This window comes from Strongylocentrotus purpuratus, unplaced genomic scaffold, assembly GCF_000002235.5.
Source record: "Strongylocentrotus purpuratus isolate Spur 01 unplaced genomic scaffold, Spur_5.0 spur5_scaffold_9, whole genome shotgun sequence".
Classification (NCBI taxonomy): domain Eukaryota; kingdom Metazoa; phylum Echinodermata; class Echinoidea; order Camarodonta; family Strongylocentrotidae; genus Strongylocentrotus; species Strongylocentrotus purpuratus.
This window is the reverse complement of record NW_022145615.1, coordinates 34,809,550-34,835,823: the sequence shown is the minus strand read 5'-3', so window position 1 is coordinate 34,835,823 and position 26,274 is coordinate 34,809,550. Positions and strand designations below refer to the sequence as shown.

The 26,274-nt window shown below is 37.4% G+C and overlaps 1 protein-coding gene across 4 annotated transcripts; it reads right to left on the bottom strand.

Moving 5' to 3' along the window:
• Positions 1-23,570, bottom strand: LOC590960 (amiloride-sensitive sodium channel subunit beta). Of its 4 annotated transcripts, XM_030976747.1 has the most exons (14): positions 23,393-23,569; positions 22,257-23,045; positions 18,904-19,093; positions 18,014-18,102; positions 17,269-17,459; positions 16,554-16,657; positions 15,157-15,320; positions 13,755-13,865; positions 13,304-13,427; positions 12,491-12,566; positions 11,977-12,034; positions 11,369-11,451; positions 3,632-3,707; positions 1-3,238 (listed from the first exon to the last, which is right to left on the bottom strand). In XM_030976747.1, the coding sequence occupies exons 2-14, from the start codon at positions 22,515-22,517 to the stop codon at positions 3,065-3,067; spliced, it is 1,701 nt and encodes a 566-aa protein (XP_030832607.1). In that variant the 5' UTR covers positions 22,518-23,045; positions 23,393-23,569; the 3' UTR covers positions 1-3,064. The 4 variants fall into 4 exon arrangements, with proteins under 4 accessions (XP_030832607.1, XP_030832609.1, XP_030832608.1 ...); XM_030976749.1 differs by lacking the exon at positions 18,014-18,102 and having other exon boundaries at positions 18,899-19,093; positions 23,393-23,570; XM_030976748.1 differs by lacking the exon at positions 23,393-23,569 and having other exon boundaries at positions 22,257-23,055.
• Between the last annotated feature and the right edge of the window lie 2,704 nt (positions 23,571-26,274).

The following is a 26,274-nucleotide window of genomic DNA, read 5'->3' as shown; positions in this document are numbered from 1 at the left end:
TTCAAGTTCAAGTTCGTTTATTTACACTCATCATTAAAAGTACAAGAACATATACAATTAAATACGGAATAATCACACATAAAATATCATACATTCAACAACAAAAAACATAACATAATGGGAGTGAAGGGATGAGCTAAAAAGGAGTATGGTCCTTATGCTAGAGCCCATCCCTCAGTATAATATAAATAAAAGGCAAATTAAATGTTGTGCGATTGGAAGCATGAACAAATTGGGGAAAACAGGGGGGGGGGTTGAGAGCCTGGTGAGTTAAAGCACGTAAGATTCAATTAAATACATTTTATATTTTCGTTTAAAAGTTTGAAGACTTTTGCAATTTCTTATATTTATTGGAATGGAATTCCACATTTTTGGACCATCGAAAGATATTGACTTTTTCATTAAGGTTGTTTTAATTTGTGGTAAGTGGAAATTAGATGCATTTCTAGTTTCATAATCATGAAAAGTCGAATTCAAATTAAAATACTTTAGAAGTGCATATGGTATAGATTCATTTCGACACAAGTACATAAAGACTGCAATATGATATTTATAGATATCAAATACATTGAGAAGCTTTAATTTATAAAATATAGGTTCCGAATGAGCTCTGTAGTCTGAATTTGAAATTACCCGGATGGCTTTCTTTTGCATTTTGAGCATCCTATTCAGATTGGTTTGGCTTGTCATGGCCCATACTTCAGGACAGTAATATAAATGAGGAAGAATTAAAGTATTGTATAAAATTCTTAAAACACATTTTGGTAAAAATCTAAGTTTGTTTAGAATGCCAGTATTTTTTTAGATCTTGTTGCAAACAGCCCCAGTGTGTTCATTCCATGTAAGTTTAGAATCAATTTCTATTCCAAGGAATTTGTTTACAGATACACGTTGGAATTCATGATTATTCACCTGAAGATCAACTTCATTAAAATCTATTTTTTGTTTTGTAAATACCATGTAGTTAGTTTTATTAACATTTAAAATTAATTTATTTAAAGAAAGCCAATGTAATAGCTTGTTTATTTCATTACCAAAGTCCTGTTGTAAACTTTGAATATTTTTATGAGCCATAAACACACTGGTGTCGTCTGCAAATAAGATATATTTTAATTTGTCCGATACATTGCACATGTCATTAATAGAAAGAATAAATAAAAGCAGGCCTAAAATAGAGCCTTGTGGCACTCCACATACAACTGTTTGTATAGACGAAGTATTACCTTTAATTTTGACAAATTTTTTTCTGTTTGATAAATAACTCTTAAACCAATTTAATAACACACGACGTATTCCGTAATTGAATAATGTTGCAAGTATAATATTATGATCTAGAGTATCAAAGGCTTTACTGAGGTCTAAAAACAATCCCATCATGATTTCCGATTTATCAAAAACTTGAGAAACTTGGCATGTAAAATCAGCTAAAGCTGAGGAAGTGGAGTGGCCTGTTCGAAAACCAAATTGTGAATTATTCAAAATATTATGCAGATTCAAAAAGGAATATAAGCGATTATACACAGCTCTTTCCAATATCTTAGAGAATACTGGAAATAGTGATATAGGTCTATAATTGGACATTTAAGTTTTAGTACCACTTTTAAATATAGGAATAATTTGAGCAATTTTCTGATCTGGTACGATCCCAGTTTCCAATGAAGAATTAAAACTTGCACATAATGGACAACAGATCAAATGTATAACTCTTTTAACCATCTTAACATCAACACTGTCAAAACCACTACATTTATTACTCTTTAATTTATCTACAATGTTTATTATTTCCCTTGGAGTGACTGGAGTAAAAATAAAAAGCAGTAGATTCAGTTTTCTTCAGATACTGTTTAAAATCAAACAAAGAAGCTTGAGAAAAAAACAATCTGGAGATGGAGGGAAAATGGATGGGACACATCTTACGGGGGATAACATGCTTACATGCTAACATGCAAGCACTGAATCCAATGATCGGGGTTATAGTATATTTGTAAAGCGCTTAGAGACACTGTATTAAGCGCTATATAAAAGCTAAATATTATCATATTATATTAGGGCATCTTGGAATTGAAGATGGATGGCAAACGAGGAAGAGAAAAGCGACAATTGTGATGTTGTCAAACTTGGAAGGTGATACATCATAAAGAAGAAGGCTAACAATAGAGAGGATGAGGATGAAGGCTCTGATGTATGTACCTGCCTTTGACTGAACATCAGAGAGAGAGAGAGTGTGTGTGTGAGAGAGAGAGAGAGAGAGAGAGAGAGAGAGAGGGAGAGAGAGAGAGAGACAGAGAGTGAAACTTATATGCATATACAACGCTCATATTGGCTAAGAGAATAACTAGGCTCAATCAGGCACAGATTTCCATCATTCAATAAATACGTAATAACTATTTGTTCAACCGTCGAAAAGAGCGCCCATTACCCACCCACACACACACGAGGGAACAATGACTGAATCGCTCTCATGGAGGTCGGGGCGGCTGGGGCTGCGGCTGCGGCCCCCGATATTTTTGTAACCGCCGTCTAATATTCGGGAAGTGAGTGTTCATTCTCTTTATCTTACCCTTTTTTTTCCTGACACAAGCACACATTTTTACGTTAAGACAGTTTAGTAAAAATTAATAATACGAACAATTTATATAGCGCTTGTGACATAAAAATTTCAAAGCGCTGTACACAAATCGAGATTACTTCAAGAAAAATCATTATTACAATCTTGTTTGCTCGCTCACAATATTTAAAAAAAAATGGAAGTTTGCCATTCGGGGAAGCGATATCAACGCCGCCCCTCTTCCCTGGCGAAATTTAAATAGTAGTAGTCATGGCGCGTAGGTATGAGTGGGGAGGGGTTAGTCGTCCTCAGGGTTAGTTTTCCAGGGGTAGTTGTCCTAGGGTAGAGCGTTTAGAAACGAATTAGTATTATAAGCGTTACACAAAGTTACTTTTATGGATATCATTTAATTCTTATTATCACATCAGGATCGTGGATATATACTCCGTCATCATAAGTTGATCGATCACGTCGATAACCACTATCAATCACATCTCGGTAAGGTGCGGGGAACTATCACGTGGTCTTGGTCCCAGGGTCGATTTCGCTTCGTTTGGTCTTGTTCCCAGATTGGGAACAGAAAAAAGCGAGAAGGAGCCAAGCGCCTTCAAAAAACTCAAAGATAGTGATGATTGAGAGGCCGAGCCACAGACCAAGCTGCCCGCCAATATCGCTCAGAAGATCAGGAATCTGAAATCAAACCAATCAAATGGAAAAGTTGTGACATTTCAAAATTCAATACGAAATATGATAATTTCGTTATTTAGAAAATTGTTAGCCTCAAGTCTCGATTTATAATTTGCAGCCCAGCCCAGATCCAGCGATGCTGATCGAATATTAAATCGTGTTCCTGAAATTAGCACGGTCTTATATCCAATTTGAAATCCAAATACTAAATGGTGTATATATTCAAATGGCTGAACTATATTGATTTTGAAAGCACGTTGAAGGTCTGTTTTAAGTTGTGAACAGTTTCGGAGATGTATGCGATGGAATTTGTATGAATGAAAAAGGGATGCAAGTATCTTGTCTCCATAATCGTAGATATCTGACAAAGAAAGGGAGAGAAAAAAAGGAAATTACCGTGTATGCAGCGTCTTGTCGAATGTGTTCATAGTTAAACTCATCGTAGAATATCTCCACTTTAGCCATATTCCTCCTATAAACAAGAAAACAATGAACGAAAAGTACATGCACGCGATGTTCATTAACACTGTGTGTTCGGTTAACACAAAAACCGAGCTGAAAGGTGATTTTATAGTAGTGCAATGTCATGTAATATATGTTGCTATAGCAACGACATCATCCGTCACGTGTTGGTTGTATTGTTGTTTTGAAGGTTATGCAACATTTCTTCGATTTTTGCAAAAGAAATATTTCTCACCTACTACCACTTCTATTGCTATATACTACTCTACTATAGTTATATAATAATAATAATGATAATAATAACTAGATTTTAATTCGTCACGAGGACGAATAAGGTGGTCTGCCTTCAAGTTATATAGACATGTAAACAATGATGATCATGATGATGATCATGATGATGATGATCTTGATAGTAATGGTGATGACGATGATGATGATCATCACGATCATGATGATGTTGATGATCATCATCAACAGACCATGATGACATCAGACTGAACAAAATGAGAGAACTTTGAGATAGTATATAGTCTCAGCTACAACATACTCAAAAATCAACAAAAATCAAGCCGAAATAACGGCGATATTGCTCGCAAAAGACAAGAATGTAGAATCTAGATTTGAGAAAAAGTCATCTCCCATAAGGATTACACGCAAAAAGTAATGGTGATAATAGGGTAATAATAAAGTAAATATGGTTGTTTATTACATTATTTGCGAAAAAAAAAAAAAAAAAAAAGTGAAGAAAAAAAATTGTTGGAGACGCCCGGACTCGAACCAGGGACCTCGAGGTCGGAAGTCAAGTGCGTTACCGATATACCAAAACATTTCACATAGAGATTACACGTAAACGGAAAATGGAATTCTCTAATCCCACTATGTAAGTGAAATATGAGCATGATCCCGGCATCTGATCGAAAAATAAAGGGCACACTTGTGATAGCTTATTGTCTCAGCTACAACATACTCAAAGCTCAGCCTTAACAAAAATAAAACGACGGAGATATTGCTCGCGAAAGACAAAAATGTAGAATCCAGTTTTGAGAAAAAGTCATGTCCCATAGAGAATACACGCAAAATGTGAAAAATTGACATGCCTCCTTTAATCGCAAAAATACGCCATTATACCATTGTCAAAATGAAATATCGTGTAGACTGCATTTGTAGAGAATATATTCAGGTAGAACATATCAAAATTTGAAAGAAAATTGATCAATATTTACAGAGATACAATCAATTTTCTAAAAATCTGCTGACGTCATAATATGCAAATTCGTTTTTTGAGTTCCAAGGCCATTATGATGACGTCATGAGTTAATTGAGGGTCAAATGAGACCTAAAATCATATCTCCAACTCACCTTCTATCCAAATATGAGAACAATTTGGGGGTTCTGTGGACTTCCTAAAGAGCTATAATGGATTTTGTATAGGCATGTTTTTGCCCATATATGCTATGTATTACAAGATCTCGCGCGTACGGACGTGTATTTTAAACGGACGCTAATTCCGTCAATATTGGTCATGAAAAGATAAACATGGTATCAAATTGTTCGGAAAAGGTTAAGGAATATCCTGTCAAAAGTTCGGGTTAGGGAATTATTTTTCGTTTGGCCGCTACGAAAGAAAACGCGCGAAAAATGTGTGTTTTGCGCGATTTTTATGAAATGCTTAAAATGCCCGGAAACGTGTGCAAACAAAATTTGGGACGAATTAGAGCATTTTAAAATTTTGATGCGCGCGTACGCGCGCGTCGAGGTGCGCGCGCAAAATTTGTTGACATTTTTCGTTGACCTTTGACCTGAAGTTGATGTATACCAAATATGGTTGATTTTTGATGATTCGTTATCGAGATATGATAATGACCTGATTTTTACAAAATGGCGCCTGGATGACGTCACGATAACATAATGACCTTGAAAATGTTAATTAGACTTGAAATCATAGGGCCTGATGACTGACAGAAATTCGAAGGAAATTGACTTTGTCGATTTCGAGTAAACGTGTGGACAAAAAAGTGTACGGAAGAATTTTAATTGAATTGAGTGTTTGTACAAATTCAATTAAAATACTAGAATTTAAATCGTCACGAGGACGATTAAGGTGGTCTGTCTTCAAGTCTTATGATAGATTATAATATTTACTATATTGAGCAAGGGAGAAGTTATATAGACATGTAAACAGTGATGATCATCATGATCATGATGATGATGATCTTGATAGTAATGGTGATGACGATGATGATGATGATGATGATGATGATCATGTTGATGATGATTATCATCAACAGACCATGATGACATCAGACTGAAAAAAATGAAAGAACATTTAGATAGTATATAGTCTCAGCTACAACATACTCAAAAATCAAGCCGAAATAACGGCGATATTGCTCGCAAAAGACAAGAATGTAGAATCCAGATTTGAGAAAAAGTCATCTCCGATAAGGATTACACGCAAAAAGGAATGGAACAAGTGAAAATAGGGTTATAATAAAGTAAATATGGCTGTTTATAACGTGATTTGCGATTCTACGTGTTTAAGAATTCAAAGGAGATGGTACAGTGAAAGGTCAAAAAGAAAAAAAAGATTTTAGGAGACGCCCGGACTCGAACCAGTGACCTCGAGGTTGGAAGTCAAGTGCGTTACCGATATACCAAAACATTTCCCAAAGCGATTACACGTAAACGGAAAATAAAATTCTCAAATCCCACTTTGCAAGTGAAATGTGAGCATAATACCGGCATGTGATCGAAAAATAAAAGGCACACTAATGATAGATTATTGTCTCAGCTACAACATACTCAAAGCTCAGCGTAAATAAAGATAAAACGACGGAGATATTGCTCGCGAAAGACGAGAATGTAGAATCCAGTTTTGAGAAAAAGTCATGTCCCATAGAGAATACACGCAAAATGTGAAAAATTGACATGCCACCTTTAATCGCAAAAATACCCCATGATACCTTTGTCAAAATGAAATATTGTGTAGACTGCATTTGTAGAGAATTGTCTAAGCTAGATCATATCAAAATTTGGAAGAAAATTGATCATTGTTTACAGAGATACAGTCAATTTTCCAGAAATATGCTGACGTCATAATATGCAAATTGAAATTTTGAGTTTGGAGGCCATTATGATGACGTCATGAGTTAATTGAGGGTCAAATGAGACTTGAAATCATACCTCCAACTCATAATCTATTTAAATATGAAAGAAATTGGGGGTTATCTATCAATTCTGAAGAGTTAAAATGAATTTTGTATAGGCATGTTTTTGCCCATGTATTGTGGATATAGATAGCGCAGGTCGGCGCGTGCGTTCAACTTTGACAGCCGCTAATTGCAGTATTACTGGTCGGAAAAAGGTAAACAAGGTATCAAAATGCTTGGAAAAATGTAATAAATATGATAACAGAAAAAATTTGGCGATTCTATGTTGCAAAATGCCAGGACGCGCGCGCATAATTACGCGCGCGCAAATTTTGAAAATGCTTAAAATGGCCTGAAACGTATGCAAAATTAATTTAGAACGAATTTGACCATTTTAAAATTTTAATGCGCGCGTACGTGCGCGTCGAGGTGCGCGCGCGAAATTTGATGAAATTTTTAGTTGACCTTTGACCTGAAGTTGATGTATACCAAATATGGTTGATTTTTGATGACTCGTTATTGAGATATGATAATGACCTGATTTTTACAAAATGGCGCCTGGATGACGTCATGATGACCTAATGACCTTGAAAAAGTTGATTTAACTTGAAATCATAGGGCTTGATGACTGACAGAAATTTGAAGGAAATTGACCATGTCGATTTCGAGTGAACGTGTGTACAAAAAAGTGTACGGAAGAAATAAAAATAAACTAGAAATTTAATTCGTCATGGGGACGAATTAGGTGGTCTGTTTTCAATTTCCATGATCATTGACACGTCAAAAAGTAAAAAAATTGATGAAAAAAAATTGTTGGAGACGCCCGGACTCGATCCATGGACCTTGAGGTCGGAAGTCAAGTGCGTTACCGATACCAAAATATTTCCCATAGAGATTACACGGAAACGGAAAATACAATTCTCAAATCCCACTTTGTAAGTGAAATATGAGCATGATACCGGCATCTGATCGAAAAATAAAGGGCACACTTATTATAGCTCATTGTCTCAGCTACAACATACTCAAAGCTCAGCGTAAACAAGGATAAAACGACGGAGATATTGCTCGCGAAAGACGAAAATGTAGAATCCAGTTTTGAGAAAAAGTCATGTCCCATAGAGAATACACGCAAAATGTGAAAAATTGACATGCCTCCTTTAATCGCAAAAATACGCCATGATGCCTTTGTCAAAATGAAATATCGTGGCGACTGCATTTGTAGAGAATATTCTAAGGTAGAACATATCAAAATTTGAAAGAAAATTGATCAACATTTGCAGAGATACAATCAATTTTCCAAAAATCTGCTGACGTCATAATATGAAAATTAAAATTTTGAGTTCGGAGGCCATTATGATGACGTCATGAGTTAATTGAGGGTCAAATGAAACATGAAATCATATCTCCGATTCATACTCTATCAAAATATGAAAAAAAACTTGGGGTCACCTTACATCCTAAAGCGCTACAATGGATTTTGTACAGGCATGTTTTTGCCCATGTATGCTATGTATTACAAAAGCTCGCGCGCACGGTAATTATCTTAAACGGACGCTCATTCCGTTATTAATGGGCAGAAAAAGTTGAACAAGGTATCAAAATGCTTGAAAAATGTGCCAAATATGATGACAGAAAAAATTTGGCGATTCTATGTTGGAAGATGCAATTACGCGCAAAAACGCGCGCGCATGTGCGTGCGCGCGTTTTTTTGCGAAATGCTTAAAATGGCCTGAAACGTATAGAAAAATAATTTGGAACGAATTTGAGCATTTTAAAATTTTAATGCGCGCGTACGTGCGCGTCGAGGTGCGCGCGCAAAATTTGATGAAATTTTTAGTTGACCTTTGACCTGAAGTTGATGTATACCAAATATGGTTGATTTTTGATGACTCGTTATTGAGATATGATAATGACCTGATTTTTACAAAATGGCGCCTGGATGACGTCACGATGACCTAATGACCTTGAAAAAGTTGATTTAACTTGAAATCATAGGGCTTGATGACTGACAAAAATTTGAAGGAAATTGACCATGTCGATTTCGAGTGAACGTGTGTACAAAAAAGTGTACGGAAGAAATAAAAATAAACTAGAATTTAAATCGTCACGAGGACGATTAAGGTGGTCTGTCTTCAAGTCTTATGATAGATTATAATATTTACTTTATTGAGAAAGGGAGAAGTTATATAGACATGTAAACAATGATGATCATCATGATGATGATGATGATCTTGATAGTAATGGTGATGACGATGATGATGATCATGATGATGTTGATGATTATCATCAACAGACCATGATGACATCAGACTGACAAAAATGAGAGAATATTTAGATAGTATATAGTCTCAGCTTCAACATAATCAAAAATCAACAAAAATCAAGCCAAAATAACGGCGATATTGCTCGCAAAAGACAAGAATGTAGAATCCAGATTTTGAGAAAAAGTCATCTCCCATAAGGATTACACGCAAAAAGTAATGGATCAAGTGATAATAGGGTAATAATAAAGTAAATATGGTTGTTTATTACATTATTTACGATTGTACGTGTTTTAATATTGAAAGGAGATGGTACAGTGAAAGGTCAAAAAGAAAAAAAAGTGAAGAAAACAAATTGTTGGAAACGCCCGGACTCGAACCAGGGACCTCGAGGTCGGAAGTCAAGTGCGTTACGGATATACCAAAACATTTCCCATAGAGATTACAGGTAAACGGGAAATGGAATTCTCAAATCCCACTTTGGAAGTGAAATATGAGCATGATCCCGGCATCTGAATAAAAAAATAAAGGGCACACTTATGATAGCTTATTGTCTCAGCTACAACATACTCAAAGCTCAGCGTAAATAAAGATAAAACGACGGAGATATTGCTCGCGAAAGACGAGAATGTAGAATCCAGTTTTGAGAAAAAGTCATGTCCCATAAAGAATACACGTAAAATGTGAAAAATTGACATGCCACCTTTAATCGCAAAAATACGCCATGATACCTTTGTCAAAATGAAATATTGTGTCGATTGCATTTGTAGAGAATTGTCTAAGCTAGATCATATCAAAATTTGGAAGAAAATTGATCATTGTTTACAGAGATACAGTCAATTTTCCAGAAATATGCTGACGTCATAATATGCAAATTGAAATTTTGAGTTTGGAGGCCATTATGATGACGTCGTGAGTTAATTGAGGGTCAAATGAGACATGAAATCATACCTCCAACTCATAATCTATTTAAATATGAAAGAAATTGGGGGTTATCTATCAATTCTGAAGAGTTAAAATGAATTTTGTATAGGCATGTTTTTGCCCATGTATTGTGGATACAGATAGCGCAGGTCGGCGCGTGCGTTCAACTTTGACAGCCGCTAATTGCGGTATTACTGGTCGGAAACAGGTAAACAAGGTATCAAAATGCTTGGAAAAATATAATAAATATGATAACAGAAAAAATTTGGCGATTCTATGTTGCAAAATGCCAGGACGCGCGGATACGCGCGCGCAAATTTGAAAATGCTTAAAATGGCCTGAAAGGTATGCAAAATTAATTTAGAACGAATTTGACCATTTTCAAATTTTAATGCGCGCGTACGTGCGCGTCGAGGTGCGCGCGCAGAATTTTTTGACATTTTTCGTTGACCTTTGACCTGAAGTTAATGTATACCAAATATAGTTGATTTTTGATGACTCGTTATCGAGATATGATAATGACCTGATTTTTACAAAATGGCGCCTGGATGACGTCACGATGACCTAATGACCTTGAAAAAGTTGATTTAACTTGAAATCATAGGGCTTGATGACTGACAGAAATTTGAAGGAAATTGACCATGTCGATTTCGAGTGAACGTGTGTACAAAAAAGTGTACGGAAGAAATAAAAATAAATAAAGAAATAAAGAAAGAAAATTCTAGCGAAATCAATAGGTGATCTGTCGTTGACAGACCACCTAATAAAGAATAAATAAATAAATAAAGAAAGAAAATTCTAACGAAATCAATAGGTGATCTGTCATCGACAGACCACCTAATAAAGAATAAATAAATAAATAAATAAATAAAGAAAGAAAATTCTAGCGAAATCAATAGGTGATCTGTCGTTGACAGACCACCTAATAAAGAAAGAAAATTCTAGCGAAATCAATAGGTGATCTGTCATCGACAGACCACCTAATAAAGAATAAAGAATAAATAAATAAATAAAGAAAGAAAATTCTAACGAAATCAATAGGTGATCTGTCATCGACAGACCACCTAATAATGCTTTTGTTTATCCAGGGAAACCTTACCAGCATGCATATTGTTCTTCCTGAAGGCCCTGCAATAAGCATTACCCCAGCAATTCCCAGGTATTCAATCACATCTGGGAGGAAATTAATCTCTTGCCAAAGGACATTAGAACTGGACTGGGATTCGAGTCAAGTGAATCAACCATTATACCACGACACTTCCACTATCGAAAATTTGTTCATTTGCACATTTTGGTAGGTCTACTTTTGTTTTAAAATATTTGAGCATTCAACTCACCTAGTCCAGTCCGAAGCGTTTTCACCTACGACATGCCTCCGAATTTCTGCATTATACTTCACCATCTTTTCAATTAGCGTAGACTATGGATCAATATAATTCATGTGATAAAAAAGTTAGGATCAGTATTAAATGCCTCATTTCCCCCTTTTTAGTCAGAGTCGTAACAGTCATACAAAATATGATGGTGCAAAAAATAAGATAGGGCAAGCTTGATATGTGAGGAGAAATTCCATGCGTAAAACCGTCATTAAAAAGTAATTGTCTAAAAATATGTCTTTCCTGGGTGAAGCTGTGTGTATGTGCGTGTGTGTGCGTGTGTGTGTGTGTGTGTGTGTGTGTGTGTGTGTGCGTGAGATTGTATTTTTGCTTCGTTGAGTGTATACGCTTCGGCAACACATTTATTTAAAAAGATATTGGAACGATACAGAGAATATGATAATAGTTATATTTCTGAAGTTAAAAGATAAACTTCACGATTTTATAGAGTTACGATAATTCAGTGTTGGTTGTTTCTTCCTTCAATACGTTACCAGATGCCTCAATTATCATTCAACAACGACTATTAAAACGAGACAACAATACATAGCAGGTATCATCTAACTTACCTCATAAGCATCTGAAGGCCAGATGGAAGAACTGACACTTGTCAAATATGTCGTTTCACTGTAATGGGGAAATGAACGATGAAAAATTGTCTTAAATTTAGAAAAACAATTTCCAAAATAGTCAGGAAAAATAATATGTCCCGACACCTCTATGATTCAACACCCTATCTATCGACACCCTCTGTTTAGACAAGTTTAGATCTAACACACCTTTGTTTTGGCACCCCATTTAAACAATACCCGAATCCCTTTAATATTTTCCACCTCCGTATGTAACGATGTTTTTTCTTACGACACCTATATGTTCCGACTACCCCTTGTTCCAACCCAACACTCCTAAGTTCCGAGATCGCTATGTTCTGACTACCCCATGTTACAAAACAACACTCCTAACTTCCGAAACCACTATGTTCCGATACCTCAATGTTCTGACATCATATATCAAAATTAACCACTAAATATGAATAAATAAATAAATAATATACAAAACACAAATTGATTAAAAAAATCTTACCGGCAGGCGAGGGGGCAGTTACACTCTAGCTCGTCACGGGCATGTTCCATCTCGATATCGGCCATACATTGGGTTTCTGGGGGAAAATGATATATTGTATTTCTTATTTAACATTTGGTGGGCCTTTTGAAAAGTATGAAGCCCACCATCAGTCAGTATCAATACTGCTCTCTACGAGGGCCCTAGTCATACACCTACTCTATCTCAGCTATCATAATGCGCAAAAGCATTGAAGAACTGTCTTCCTACCAGCTACCCATTTATTCATCTGGCTGGAGAGTGGTACTTATCAAAGTAGATCCAGATCTTGCTAAATGACATTAGTGCCGTGAGAGGGACTCGAACTCCATACCTCGTGTTTTTGGTAACTTATCCACGAGACCAATACTCCTAGACGTGTCGATATTGCACGATGCATCCTTTGCACGGGAGTAGTTGTTAACCCGGCTAAAACCCATATAACTTACAATGTCAGTCTCTTGAGCCCTCTTGCCACTTTTCATCAATGTTCAGAGGGTGTTATAGACCGCTAGCCTATGAGACCGACAGCCCTCCGAGACCGAAAAAAAAAAAACACATTGTCGGAAAGCCACGAGACCGACTGCCCCCCCCCCCCCAAAAAAAAAAAAACACCCTGCAATATCGGTCTCGTGGGTCTTCTTAACACTTTACAGAGGTTTCAGTAGACCGACGCCCCGTGAGAACGCCAACAAACAAGACCGACATGTTCTTCTTTTTGAGAGTGGTTTGAGGTGTCTCTCTCGAGTACTGTCGGTCTACTGCTGGGTCTACGCCCTCTACGCCAAGGTTTACCAACGTCATTGATGTATTCACATGGGTAGACAGTACGGTTGACTTTAAGAGAGTTTGGGTACGTTGCGTCAAAGCAATCACATCTACTTATCACCTCATTTTGGAAGCAACTCACTTCACACGTCTGTCAAAGGAAAATAGAAAAAGAAAGAAATGCACCTTAAAGAGAGACATAAACTAACTTATGGGGTACTATTTGATTGTTGGAAACATTTTATTTTTCCTCTGCATATCTTGTTGTTACCAATTTGTTCATATTCTTCATAATCTCATCTTTGATATTTGCTACTAAAGTATGTATAATTACATTCTTAAAATATTCATATTGGGTACAAAGTATATAGCTGTACCTTCAACAAACTCCAGTTTGATTAACTGATGAATTTAGTTTTAATTAATGGATGTAGCATGTTTAAAAAAACTAAATTCTTCACATACATCCTCTATCTACCTTCCTGTTGTATGTGATGTTGTAATGTTGATGGTAAATATCATCCTCAATACCCTGTTTCAGGTCTGCCTTGCAATCCCCATAGGGTTTAGGTAGTCGATCCACCTCGAGCTGAAACAAGATTCAAAATTCGAGATTCAAGATTCAAAGTTAGGCATCTCACATCTCCCGATGCATGTACACCTGACACGATAAAGAGAATTAATAATTGTTTACTAAAAATGACGGAAATTTATAACAGGATTTGATTTTCATTTAGATATTCATCAGATGTGAGGAATAGTATGTCTATGCTGTTTCCCCTGATACTAGTTACCAACGTTTTATTGTGGATTCCGAAGCTGTGATTTTTGCATTTAAAATTTCTCCTTGAAAGCTGGAATGTCGAAATTAGGTAGTTTATACATACATCTTTGCAATGGGGTTAATGCAAAAGCATTGGTGTTATCAATAGATTATTAAAGCCTACCAATGGGCCCTTCGATGGGCCTTTATTTACGATTTAATCAATAAAATGGATATTAAGAATTGTGATAAAAGGGACAGGTGCCCGACTGGGGTGTTTAATATGTTATCCACATCTATCATCAATGGGTTCAACACATCATATAGCATTTTTTGAAATATTTTAGTCAGTAAAATGCACGACATTTCACGCATTTCCTATTGGGCTGCGATAAATAGACTCATGGCTCCTGGGACCCCTCAGGTGCCCTAAACATGATGCTTTTTTTGATACTTTTTTAACCTGACTAAAATAAATTAAGATTAAAAAAAAATTAAATGGGAAAGAAATAACCTCTTGATTAAGATGAAAATCGATGGACTATGCATGCCTGGAACCATTATCTGAAACTCTTTGAAAAAACATTTGGAAAGTTTTCAGGGAAAATTATGATTGCTAAAAAAAAATTAAACAAATTCTTTCATATGTTTTGTATTGTAAACTGGACCCCTCGGTAGAACAAGGGATCGAACAAAAAATGATTAATTATCCCGAAAAGGCCGAAGGACAGATCTGCCGGGCTAGTGGACTTTCAAAAAAACTTTTCAGAAGGTTTCTTAGACCGATAAATTCAGTTTCGTGGGCCATAGCATATTTTGTCGGTTATTGCTCGATTTGTGGTCAGTTTGGTTGTGTGACTCAGGTAGTAAAGATTTCCCGTGTTTCAACGAATATACATAATGAGACGAACGATCGCAAACTCTTACAAGAAACCAATCTCAAGGCAATTTCATTAACCTGGTGCTTAAACTATTGGAATATTCAACCATTACTATAACGCCTTACATAATCTTAACGTGATTTATAATAATATAAGGCAATGTAATAGGAAATTGAAATTGCATTTAAGTCGATTTCTTAAGTCTTGAAATCATGTTGAGAACGACTTTGTCTCACCACGCGAAGTCCAATGTCGGTGGCGAAACCTGGAGACACCAAGAGACCATTATATTCCGGGAATGGCATAATGGATGGATGGTGGACACTGACCCTAAAACCTGCTACTTCTGTCATACCTTCCACGTACTCATCTTGCTGCACAAAGAGCTCCAGAGTAAGACCTGGTTTGGAGAACGGAGTAAGAGTTAACAGGCCCATTTACTTTCTCCCTCTCTCTCTCTCTCTCTCCCTCTAAAATAGAATGAAATTTTACTCTATTTTCACTCTACCAGCATGGTGTAAATTTAGTGGACATTCACCCTTAAACCTGACACCTCACTCATCCCTTTCGCGTATTCATCAAACTGAGCAAAGAGATCCAGAGAAAGACCTGTTTTGGAGAACAGTGGAAGCCTACCAAACAGTCAATAGGCTCATATACTTACTCGCTCTAAATAAAGAGTGAATTTTTTACTCTATTTCCCATTACCCGGGAGTCACATCAGTAATCAATTAATCAGGATTGGATATCGATTAAGTTTATATTGCTCTCCAAAAAGAAGACTTAGTTTTCACTCAATTTTTACTTTGGTGTTACTACCCCAGGAAATAACGTGAGGTCAATGATCATTCGATCTACGAAGGGATCCCTATTCCCTCTTATGACTCTTACAGTGGCTCCTCTGGGAGGACGGTCCTAACACTGCTATTTTACAACAACGCCATTTTAAAGTGAAAGTTGCTTTAATAGCAACTGAATCTTAATGGCAGTGTTGTTAAAACAACTTGAACCGTAACACCACTATTACAGATAAATTGATTTTTTTTTTGTGGATCGAAAATGGCCTAATTAAGGATTGTTGTTAAAGGGAACCAAAACCTTCATACTAAGTTACTTTTATTGTAAAGTTTAAAAGATTTGAATAAAATCAGTGAAAATTTGAACAAAATCGGGCAAGGAATAAGGAAGTTAGAGCTTTTTGAAATGACTAGTAACTAGAGGGCGGTATTCAATTTGATGACATCATCTGTGGACAACTCTCCATGCCTTTTGTACATACAATTTCACAATTTTTTCGTTTTCTTCGTATTTATTTGTGTTCTTGATCCGACTTCATAACATGTGAAGTAGAATATAGTTTTGCATTTTATATCTTGCTTTCAGGGGAGTAGATTATCTCAATCACAAGAAAGAAGGAAAAACATGAAATTTGATGTACAAAAGGCATGGAGAGTTGTCCACAGATGATGTCATCAAATTACATACCGCCCTCTAGTGACTAGTCATTTCAAAAAGCTCTAACTTCCTTATTCCTTGCCCGATTTTGTTCAAATTTTCACTGATATTTGTCAAATATCTTAAACTTTACAATAAAAGTAACTAAGTATGAAGGTTTGGTTCCCTTAAAACTTACCGTGAGTAGAGCCTGGTCGGTGGGTGGTTAATTGTTCCTCATTTTGTCCAGAATTAAAGGTGTAACAGTTTCCCAGTTTGGAGTCGTAAAACTTTGTAAAATTTCTATGAAGTAGAAAAAGATATGACGTTAACGTTATTTACAAGAAAAGTGTCAAGAGATCACTCGAATTGCTGCATGGTTTCCGGCTAGCTATCATAAACCTATAAATAGTTTGGTTATATGGACTTTTAATAAACAACTGTTATAGTATTCATGGTGTTGAGCCTTGGCAATTTTGTTTGTTTTCAATCTGCTTTTTTTGTTGTTGGTGGGGGGGGGGGGGGGTTTACTCAGCATCTATCGTTGATCTTGCAAAAATCGAAGGTGAGAGGATCCCCTATTTCTTAATCGTTGGGAAATTTCCAGCTAGCTTGTAGAAAATATGGTCCTTAATGGTCTATATACAGCGACATCCATAGTCTCATAGTGGCAGATCGAAAGGGGGGGGGGTGAGGGCACGTGCCCTCTGGTATTACTTAAGTATACATTAAACAGGTATATCAAACACAATAACAGAATGTGCTCCTTAATAGTTATTGTGCCTCTTGTAAACAATTGTAGACCCCTAGGCCAAAATGTAATTTAAAAATCTGTTTCTTTGCTTTTCACTTTTCAGAGTTTATTCTTCAGGGTATTGCACCCCCCCCCCCCCCCGGACAGGAAATGTCCTTACTCGGGTGAGCAGGGTATGCCTTTCCAGGAGCAATCAAGTAGCATATCATCCAACTTATGACCCAGAGAAACCCGCTCTTCCAGAGTCGCATTGGCGAGAGTAACTACTCGAATACGTTTCTTCCCGTAATCCACAGATTTCATTCGATAGAACCTTGGTATCGCGATACGAGATCTCCAGTCGATCACAGCCTGAAAATAGAAAAAAGAAAAGATGGATAAACTCAACCGATAATCGCTGAGTTTTTAATTGCTTGTATACATTGTTTTGTGTATTTGCGTATCCATTTCCGCTGTGAATATTGTACCTTATATCAGCCAGTATCTTATGCCTCAATGTTATCCAATCAAATCTGGTTATACTACTACTACTACTACTACTACTACTACAACTTCTACTACTACTACTACTACTACTCCTACTACTACTACTACTACTACTATAACTTATACCACCACCATCACCACCACAACTATCCCTACTACTGCTAATGTTTATATATAGATTGCATTTGTTCTTCAAGAACAATTTTTCTAGAATGTATCTCAAGGGTAATTTGTATACCCTATTGTAGCCTACATCTCAAAGAAAAATGTTGGGATAACTTGTACAAACTATGTCATGTTCACATTTCAATATAGGGGATGAACAAGGCTGTTGAACCATGATTGAAATCAACTACAGTGATTAAAGACCGAACATGAACAGCTAGACTGAATACCATAATTACAACAACAAAAAATACCTCAGATATTTCGATTTGTTCATTACTAGACCCTCCTTGAGTTTCATTGCCAGAATCAGAATTATTGAGCATAGAAGGTGTGACGCCATCTAGAGTCGAATCATAAACATAATATCTTATGGAAGATCAAAGTCCTTTAGATAGAAAATGATAGTCACAATGACAATTCCCCCCCCCCCTACAATGTACATCCTACTATATCCTAAACCATTGTATTTAAATTGATTAAAAGAAATGAAAAGCGAAGAATGAATATCGTGATGTCGAGATGATATTTAGTATTTATGTCATAATAAACAGAGATAGTGGCACAAATAGATCACATACAAAGATCTGATACCTCACCAAAGGGAAAGAAAAGGTAAAGAGAAGCCTACGAAATGATGAGCGTGTTCATAATTATGGCAGTTGGTGCGGAAATTGCGGATTGCTCACCGATATGATATGCATAGGGGTCAAAGAGTGGAGGGTTGGGGTAATACAGCCTACTGTACCCTCAACTCCCTCCTCCTCCTTTCTGCTGATCCTAATAGTACCTTAGTTAGGCCACCAAACAGACTCAAAACCGATTCCAGGCTGTTCGGCGTAATGTAACTTTCTGTTCGGACTGTTATCGGTCTCATAGTGGTCTCGTAGTCATGACTCTATAATTCGACTCGAGTCCGAAACAAACATCGACTTATAATGAGCCAAATAAAGATATCAGTGTTCACTTTCGATTTTTCTATTTCAATGTAACAATATTTTTCACATTAATAAAATACTCGAACAACAATATGATGTGTACATAATGATATGTGTTTTTTTTTAAAGATCCAAGTAACCACAGGATGAAGACATAAATCTCGTGTAATAATCACTTGCTTGTGTCGAGAATGTCCTAACCTTACCTGGCACGTCAGGTAGGGGCTGCTCGTCAGGAAGGGGCTGCTGGTCGGGCAGATCGGGCATGCTGGGCACGTAATGGACGTCGAATAGTGCTTGGAATAATGCATCCCTGGTTTCGAGTTCGGATCTCTTTATCGGATTCGCGTTGCAGATGGTGATTGCCGGAAAGGATTGGGTCCGGTTGAACCTCACCTGATAATGGTATCGAAAAACAGCCACAGATCAAAACCGTTTGATAGGGTCATTTATTTACAAGGTATTGAACTACTTAGCCATTCAATTTAAGATTTGCCAATCTTTCACAACATTAAAAAGGTCTCTTAAAATACATCTTTTCTAATTTCTTTGTATCATTTTTTTTTGTTTTTTGCATTGTATATTTTGTTATTGCGTTGATGCCCTTTTATCTTGATAAGGCGCTCTAGAAATAAAATGTAATGTATATATCTAATTTAACTACTACTACTACTACGACTACAACTAGTACTACTACTATATATTAGCAGTAGTAGTAGTTCGTGTAGTATCGGAGTAGTAGTGTCGAAGTATATAGTAGTAGTAGTGATATTATTATTATTATAGTAGTAGTATTAGTAGTAGTAGTAGTAGTAGTAGTAGTAGTTGTTGTAGTAGTAATATTATTATTATTATTATTATTATTATTACTATTGTTATCATTGTTATTATTATGATTATCATTGTTATTACCAACGACATTATCATTGTCATTATTATCAAATGTATATTCAAGGTCGGATCGGGACTCACATTCATGATTCAGCAAAGGAACTTTGACTCCCTTGAAAAATTGGCGTAGCCAGGGACACCCGCACCCAATTTTGAAATATATCATCGAACTCTTTTTTAAATCCTGACACATATCGCATCCTTTTCTCCCTTTCTCCTCAAATTAAATATTTGCTCTACAATTTCACTTAACAGACATGACAAATGGAGCAAATGCTTCTACAAAATTCTTCAGATATGTAGGTAAGTATTTAAAGAAACTATGTACAGGGAGGCGAGGGGTGAGTAATAACATTTGACAGTGAATGATGAGTTGTAAAGATAATGAAACGTGATTGTAAATTATTTCGATGACGATTTTCTTTTGTTAATATTGAGTAATCCCCGTGGCCAATGAAAGGGAATAATTCTGTTAGAATGGTACCGTGAAATTAATGATATTATGATAAGTATATTAAGCCATGATTAAGCTGACGCAAAGTGCGTAGGTTGTACATCTGCATTCAAGGTCAGGGGCGGCGAAGCGTAGCCAAAGTGAGGGGCAACAACAAAAAAGGGCACTTTCTGGAGAAAAAAGGGGCACCTACAAAGGGAAACCTCAGAGTAAACATACACCATTTTTAGACATTGGTATATACCCCTACATCGTCATGATTGTGATTACACTACCAGCGATAATATGTATATTTGTTTCTCTCTTTACGTGGTACAATATACAGCTTAAAGAACTTGGGGGTACCTGAAAAAATGGGGGGCTTTAAACTAATCAGCTGTACATACGACATCATTCACACACAGAAATTTCGGTGCGATCGTTAATCGTTTTGTGATTAACTACTGCTCTTAAAATGCGCAGTAGTGCCATTGCGCATTGAAGGTCATGTCATATCAAACAAAGCGCACGCTCCATTCAGTTTAAACACGTTTAATCACGAATAACCGTTCACACACAAAATGTCAAGCTCTCTAGATACGAACTTCGTATCTGCAGCCTGCTTTGAGGGGCGTATGAATCGCGACTTCGTATCTATCCGAACATCGTATAAACGATGTTCACACAGATCATTTTTTTCTTTAAACATGTTTAAAACTGTTGAGTTAAACACGTTTAAACTAATCATCTCTAGATACGATGAATTTTAGCTGTGTGTGAAAAGGCTGCATGTTACAGTAATGTATACAATAATGTAGGCCGTAGCCCAGACACAATCCTGTTTTCAACATGCCACCTGACAGGTGTCAAAATGACACCTGTGGGGTTAGCCGATCTAAGGGGGAGGGATCATCGAGCCACGATTTTGAAAAAGCTCAATAATTTGAAATCATACATGAATTAAAAAAAAGGCAAATCTCAAATAATGTAGAGTATTGTAAAATTCTTGAGAGAAGTGAGCTAGGAGCAATATTGATCGAGAGCACTTTAAACGTGATATTCCTTACCTTGAGAACCATACAACAATGCCATTTGATAATTCGATAATGGAATGTCTGTTTTTATGCATTCATGATTATTGTATACTATATAGCTTTACATTATGCTATGAATGCTTTGGGAACTATGCGTGTACAAGGCCTAGGGGCTTTATTTATGTAGTTCCCCATTTCATTTCTAAATTTGTTCATGAATAATTTTGTATCTTTTGTATCAATGTAATTTTTAATCGAGAATGAAATAAATGCGAATTCAATTCAATTCAATTCAATTCAATAGCAGGCCTTCTCCTTTGGCGGCCTTATCAAAACAAAGGAGGACGAGAGAGCGACGGTAAAAATGGGGGGGGGGGGGAAGAGAGAGAGAGAGAGAGAAAAGGGACAAAAAATAAGAATCGCTACTCTGAATAACTGGTCAGCAATGTATTGGATAGGATGGAAACCAAATCTCAAAACTAACCTTTTCTGTGTTTCATGTAGAATAGTGTGTGTTTCTATTACTCAAGACAGCTTAAAGACTATGCATCGCTAAAACTCGAGAGCGCCCTTGGGCTCCACCCCGGGACCCCCAACAGGGGCTCTGCCCCTTGGCCCCACCCAGAAGGACTCGCTTTTACTCGCTCGCAATGCACATGTGCTTCGCTCACACGTTGGCATGCCCCCCCCCCCCCTTATTAAACAATGGATCCGCCGCTGAGAAATTTATGGTTTTACCAATTACCTCTAAATTAGGTGTAATTTTTTGCAGTTTAAAGTTCCTAATCTGGTGCTGTGCGACAAGTCTTATGGCTTTGATCTCCTTGCTGACAATTCCCCTTAGATCAGAAATAGACATAACTGAAGCCTTTTTTTCTTCACTATACAACTGTCATTACTGTGAATTTAGGGAGTAGATGGTCTGAGCCTGAAACAAACTTGAGAAATGTTTGAGTCGTGTCCGGCTTTCCAGCAACTGCACATTTGTCTAATTAAGTTGTAGTATACGATTGACCGTAAGAAATTTTTGGCGAATGGCATCCCATGTTTCGGACCTTTTAGCTTTCATGGAAATCATATCTGGAACGTCAAGGAAACAGTTTGAGAACCCCTGCTATATAGTATAATATTGTATACGACGGATAATCATAACCACTTAACCATATTCCATAAAGCATTTAGATCAAGATTTCTTACTCACCTCAAGATTGACCGAGTAGTTCCACTCGAAATAGGTTTGAAAGAGAATGACAGCTTGCCAAGTCATGACACTAATACCAGTCAAAAAGACAAGTGACCAAGCGAGTTTAGTGACTGGTCCTGAGGAGCGTTGAATGTTAGGTACGCCATGCGCTGAAGAGTTCTCCATGCGACTGTTAAGAATCGTTCGCAAACTCTTTTCTTCCCGCTCCGGGGCCGTCCCCCAGGAGCCCTCCTGACCATCCACCTTCGGGGCTTTCATGTTGCCCAGAGTGTTTCAGAAGAACTTGATAGATTTTGGTTAGTACTCCTACGATAGTTCAGCCGTAAGAATTGATGATACCATGCAAAGCAATGGCAATGTTCTGTATCTTACTAAAGCCCGACTCTGGGCTTATAAGCTTAGTTGAATAACAGGTTTAACAAAGGAAGGAATTCTGAGGTCATAAAAGTGATTATATAATCGGTTTGGGTTCGACTAATGTAAAAAAAGCTTTGTGTTATTAGTTACACCGGTTCTAGTCGATAGCTACGGTGATGAAGGCGCTGCCGCTGAAGCATTCAAGGAATTATTTCCTACCATTTGCTTAATCTGGGTCGAGTGCAACAAATTTTTCGTTAAAGTTCGCGAGTGCCCTGGCAGGGAATCGTACCTCGTATCCTGTGATCCACAGTCCGTTGGCTCATCCACTAGGCTACATCACCTACATCACCTGCGATGAGTGATCCAACAATGCTTTTACTTCAAATGTAATTTTAACATTATCGATGAAAACTAGCGAGAGTGGACCTGCAGAATGATAACAAATATGTACACAGAATTCCTTAGTCGAGACGACAAGAAAGTATCATAAGACACAGCTAACATGAAACTGTTAAATAAGAAGACGGTCTTAATCACCCACCACTTCACTGTTCTTTAGCTCAGGACTAAGCGGGCTGTTATTATTTACCCCTGGTCACTGAATTTCAAGCCCACATTGTTTCAAAAATACGAATACATGTGAGTGAAAGTACGATATCAGAATCAGATATGAAATACATCACCTAGTACATAAATTAGTGAACGGTGAACATGGCAACATAACGATAAAAACATAATGATGATCATCTTAATTAAATCGCTAATTATCTTACCGTGCTTATTTCACCCGCCACCATTTGTACGGTGAAGAAAATGATGTTTGTGGAATGGATGGGAATCGCAATGTTCAAAATCACTCCACGGTAGATTACAACAAGCTAAACGAAGATTTAAAAAGAGATATTTTGATTGATGTAGATTTTCGAATGGTTCTTGATAAACTCCACACCGATGATTAATATGTCAATGGCTACGTGTACGTTATATATACGGATAAATATCAATAACGGTGGTAATAAGATTACGTAATAATGATGTTCACAATGGAAGATTGATGAGCCCAATCGATCGGTGTTAATGAATTCAGAATGAACTATACTTTAGTTTCAAGTCGAAATATATGTTTACCATATCAAACATCCATACGATCATCAGTGAAGATGTGGGTCGGTGAACTTATTTAGCATGGTGTCGGCATGGACCTACTACGTCCATGGTGTCAGTCCCCAGAGGTAAATGGTCAGATCTGATTTCATTTCATTTCATTTATTTCATTCTCCATAAAAACATTAAAACATACAAACATGGTATACAGATAAAAGGTTGATTACAAGAAAAATACAAAGGGAAGGAGCAAACAAAATTTAATGGGATTGTGGGGTTAACAAATAGGCAATTAGCTTTATGAACGTCAACCCCTTCAAAAGTATACACTGTATTGTTGAGGAAAGAAAAGCAGAGAAAACCTTAACACCAATACAAAAGGGGAAAAAAAAGGAGAAGGGAAGGGGAGGGGGAATACATTACAAAGTGCATTAACTGAAACGTGACGTGATTGATACGGGTCTGTAAAAATCTTCTCTGTCATTTTCTACTTTACTGTTTCATTAGAAGGGGAGAGTTTGGCCTCTTGCCATTTGATGGCATGAGGGGGAGAAGGGAAGGGGTGGGGGAGGAGTGAGGGGTGAGGGGAAGTGGTGGGGGAGGGGTGAGGGGAAGGGGTGAGGGGAAGGGGAAGACATGCCAGTGGCGTAGTGGTATCCCATGAGTCCAGTCATTGAGGGCTGGTATCACGAGGGGAGGGGGGGGGGGGAGGACACTATTCTCACTCGGATAAGGATATATTAATTTACAAGACTCTCAATGGGGGCTGCGGGGTGAGTCCTGTATAGTCTTCTTATCTCGTCCCTTTCTCATCCTTTTCTCGTCCTTCTTCTCTCTATCCTTTTCTCTGTCCATCTCTCTCTCTCTCTCTCTCTCTCTCTCTCTCTCTATCTCTCTATCTATTTTTCTCTTTATCTCTCTCTCTCTTTCCCTTTTTATTATACACTTCCGTCTTTTCTCATGTTCTTCGTGATTAGATGGGAGGGGGGTGTACTGCCCTATGTGCCCCCTGAATCTACATGTACTCCACTAGCCATCGGATCGAGACTATATGAAAAAGGAAAGCTTAATTCTGAATTAGACTTGCATTAACCTGCATTATGTTTGGAACTGTAATAATCTTGTAAGTCTAAAAAGTACAACCCGTAAACCAGATGACTTATTAATGTTCATTTGAAAGAAGAAACGGCCACAATCGCGGCTTAGGATTACACATGATGCAGTCTCCTTTCATAAAGTGATTTAAGTGACTGTATTGAGCCGCTTAAGGCGCGGTCCCACTGGCCGATGGACACAAAACGTATGCATAAAGGACACAGCGGACGAGCAAAATTTCGGGGGTGGCTCCATCCGTTTTCATCCGCCCCAGAATTGGACAAAATTTGCGAAAATTAGTGAAAACAGAACGGAAAATAACAGACGTGGGTAGTATGTAGCGGGGATGTTAAACGGATGTTCATCGGAAGCCTAGCGGATGAAAGCGGATGGAAGTGGATTGACAGCTCCGAAGGGGTTACCGGGGATGATTGCGAAGCTGACGCATAGCGGAAAGAGCGGATGCATAGCGGATGAAGCGGAAGCATCACGTACGCCCAATGGTCGAAGCAGAAGATCACAGCACTTTTCCACAACCCTCAAGGCCCAGCTGTTTAATCATCCATGGTGGAGAACAATTGATGATGTTGAAGACCAAGACCAAGGGTGATGAGGTCTGTACACAACGGCTGCTCGACTCATACTGAGATCCAGATGATTTTCTCCCCCTTTTCATACAAAATATCGGTTGTCCGCTAGGTGTCCTTCTACATACTCTAGACATACTCCAGACATCCTAAATATACGACATACATTCCAGATACAAACGCTTTGTCCGTTTTGAATACTTTATATACGAGATACATACGCTTACATCCTTTCTATTTCCGTGCTACTAACGATGTATAGACGTTCCATGTACCTTATCTTTCCTCCCTCTTTCCGTTTTCAGCTGCAGCGGATGTGAGTTGCGAGGATGCCCAGAGGATGCAGAGCAGAGAGGATACAGCGGACGTTTAACGGATGATAACGGACATAGAACGTTTGTTGCTCGTATTTGTCGCGGATTTACATCGTACGCGGCGGAAAGTTCATCCGTTCTAAAAGTTTTGGGCAGCTCAAAACTTTTTGCGCGGATGAAATCACAGTGGACGGATGCTCGATGGATAGAGCGCATGAAACACGTATGCAATGAGTACACAGCGGATGCATAGCGTTTTCCAACGGATGGCAAGATTTTGTTTACATTTTACATCCTCTTTGCATCCGTAAGTGCAGTGGGACCGGGCCAATAGAAAGTGTGGAGCACAACGATAAAGGGACCTTTCGTTCGTGGTTCTTTGCGTTTCTAAATACCTACATAATAATTTTGTATATAAAACTAACGTTCTGTGAAACTATATTTCACGTTCCCTTTTTTCTTTCTCAAAAGATTCCACATGAACTTTAACTTCTTTTTTTTCCTTTCTTGAATCACTTGATGGTCGTACGCCTACAATTATACAATTTTACACAA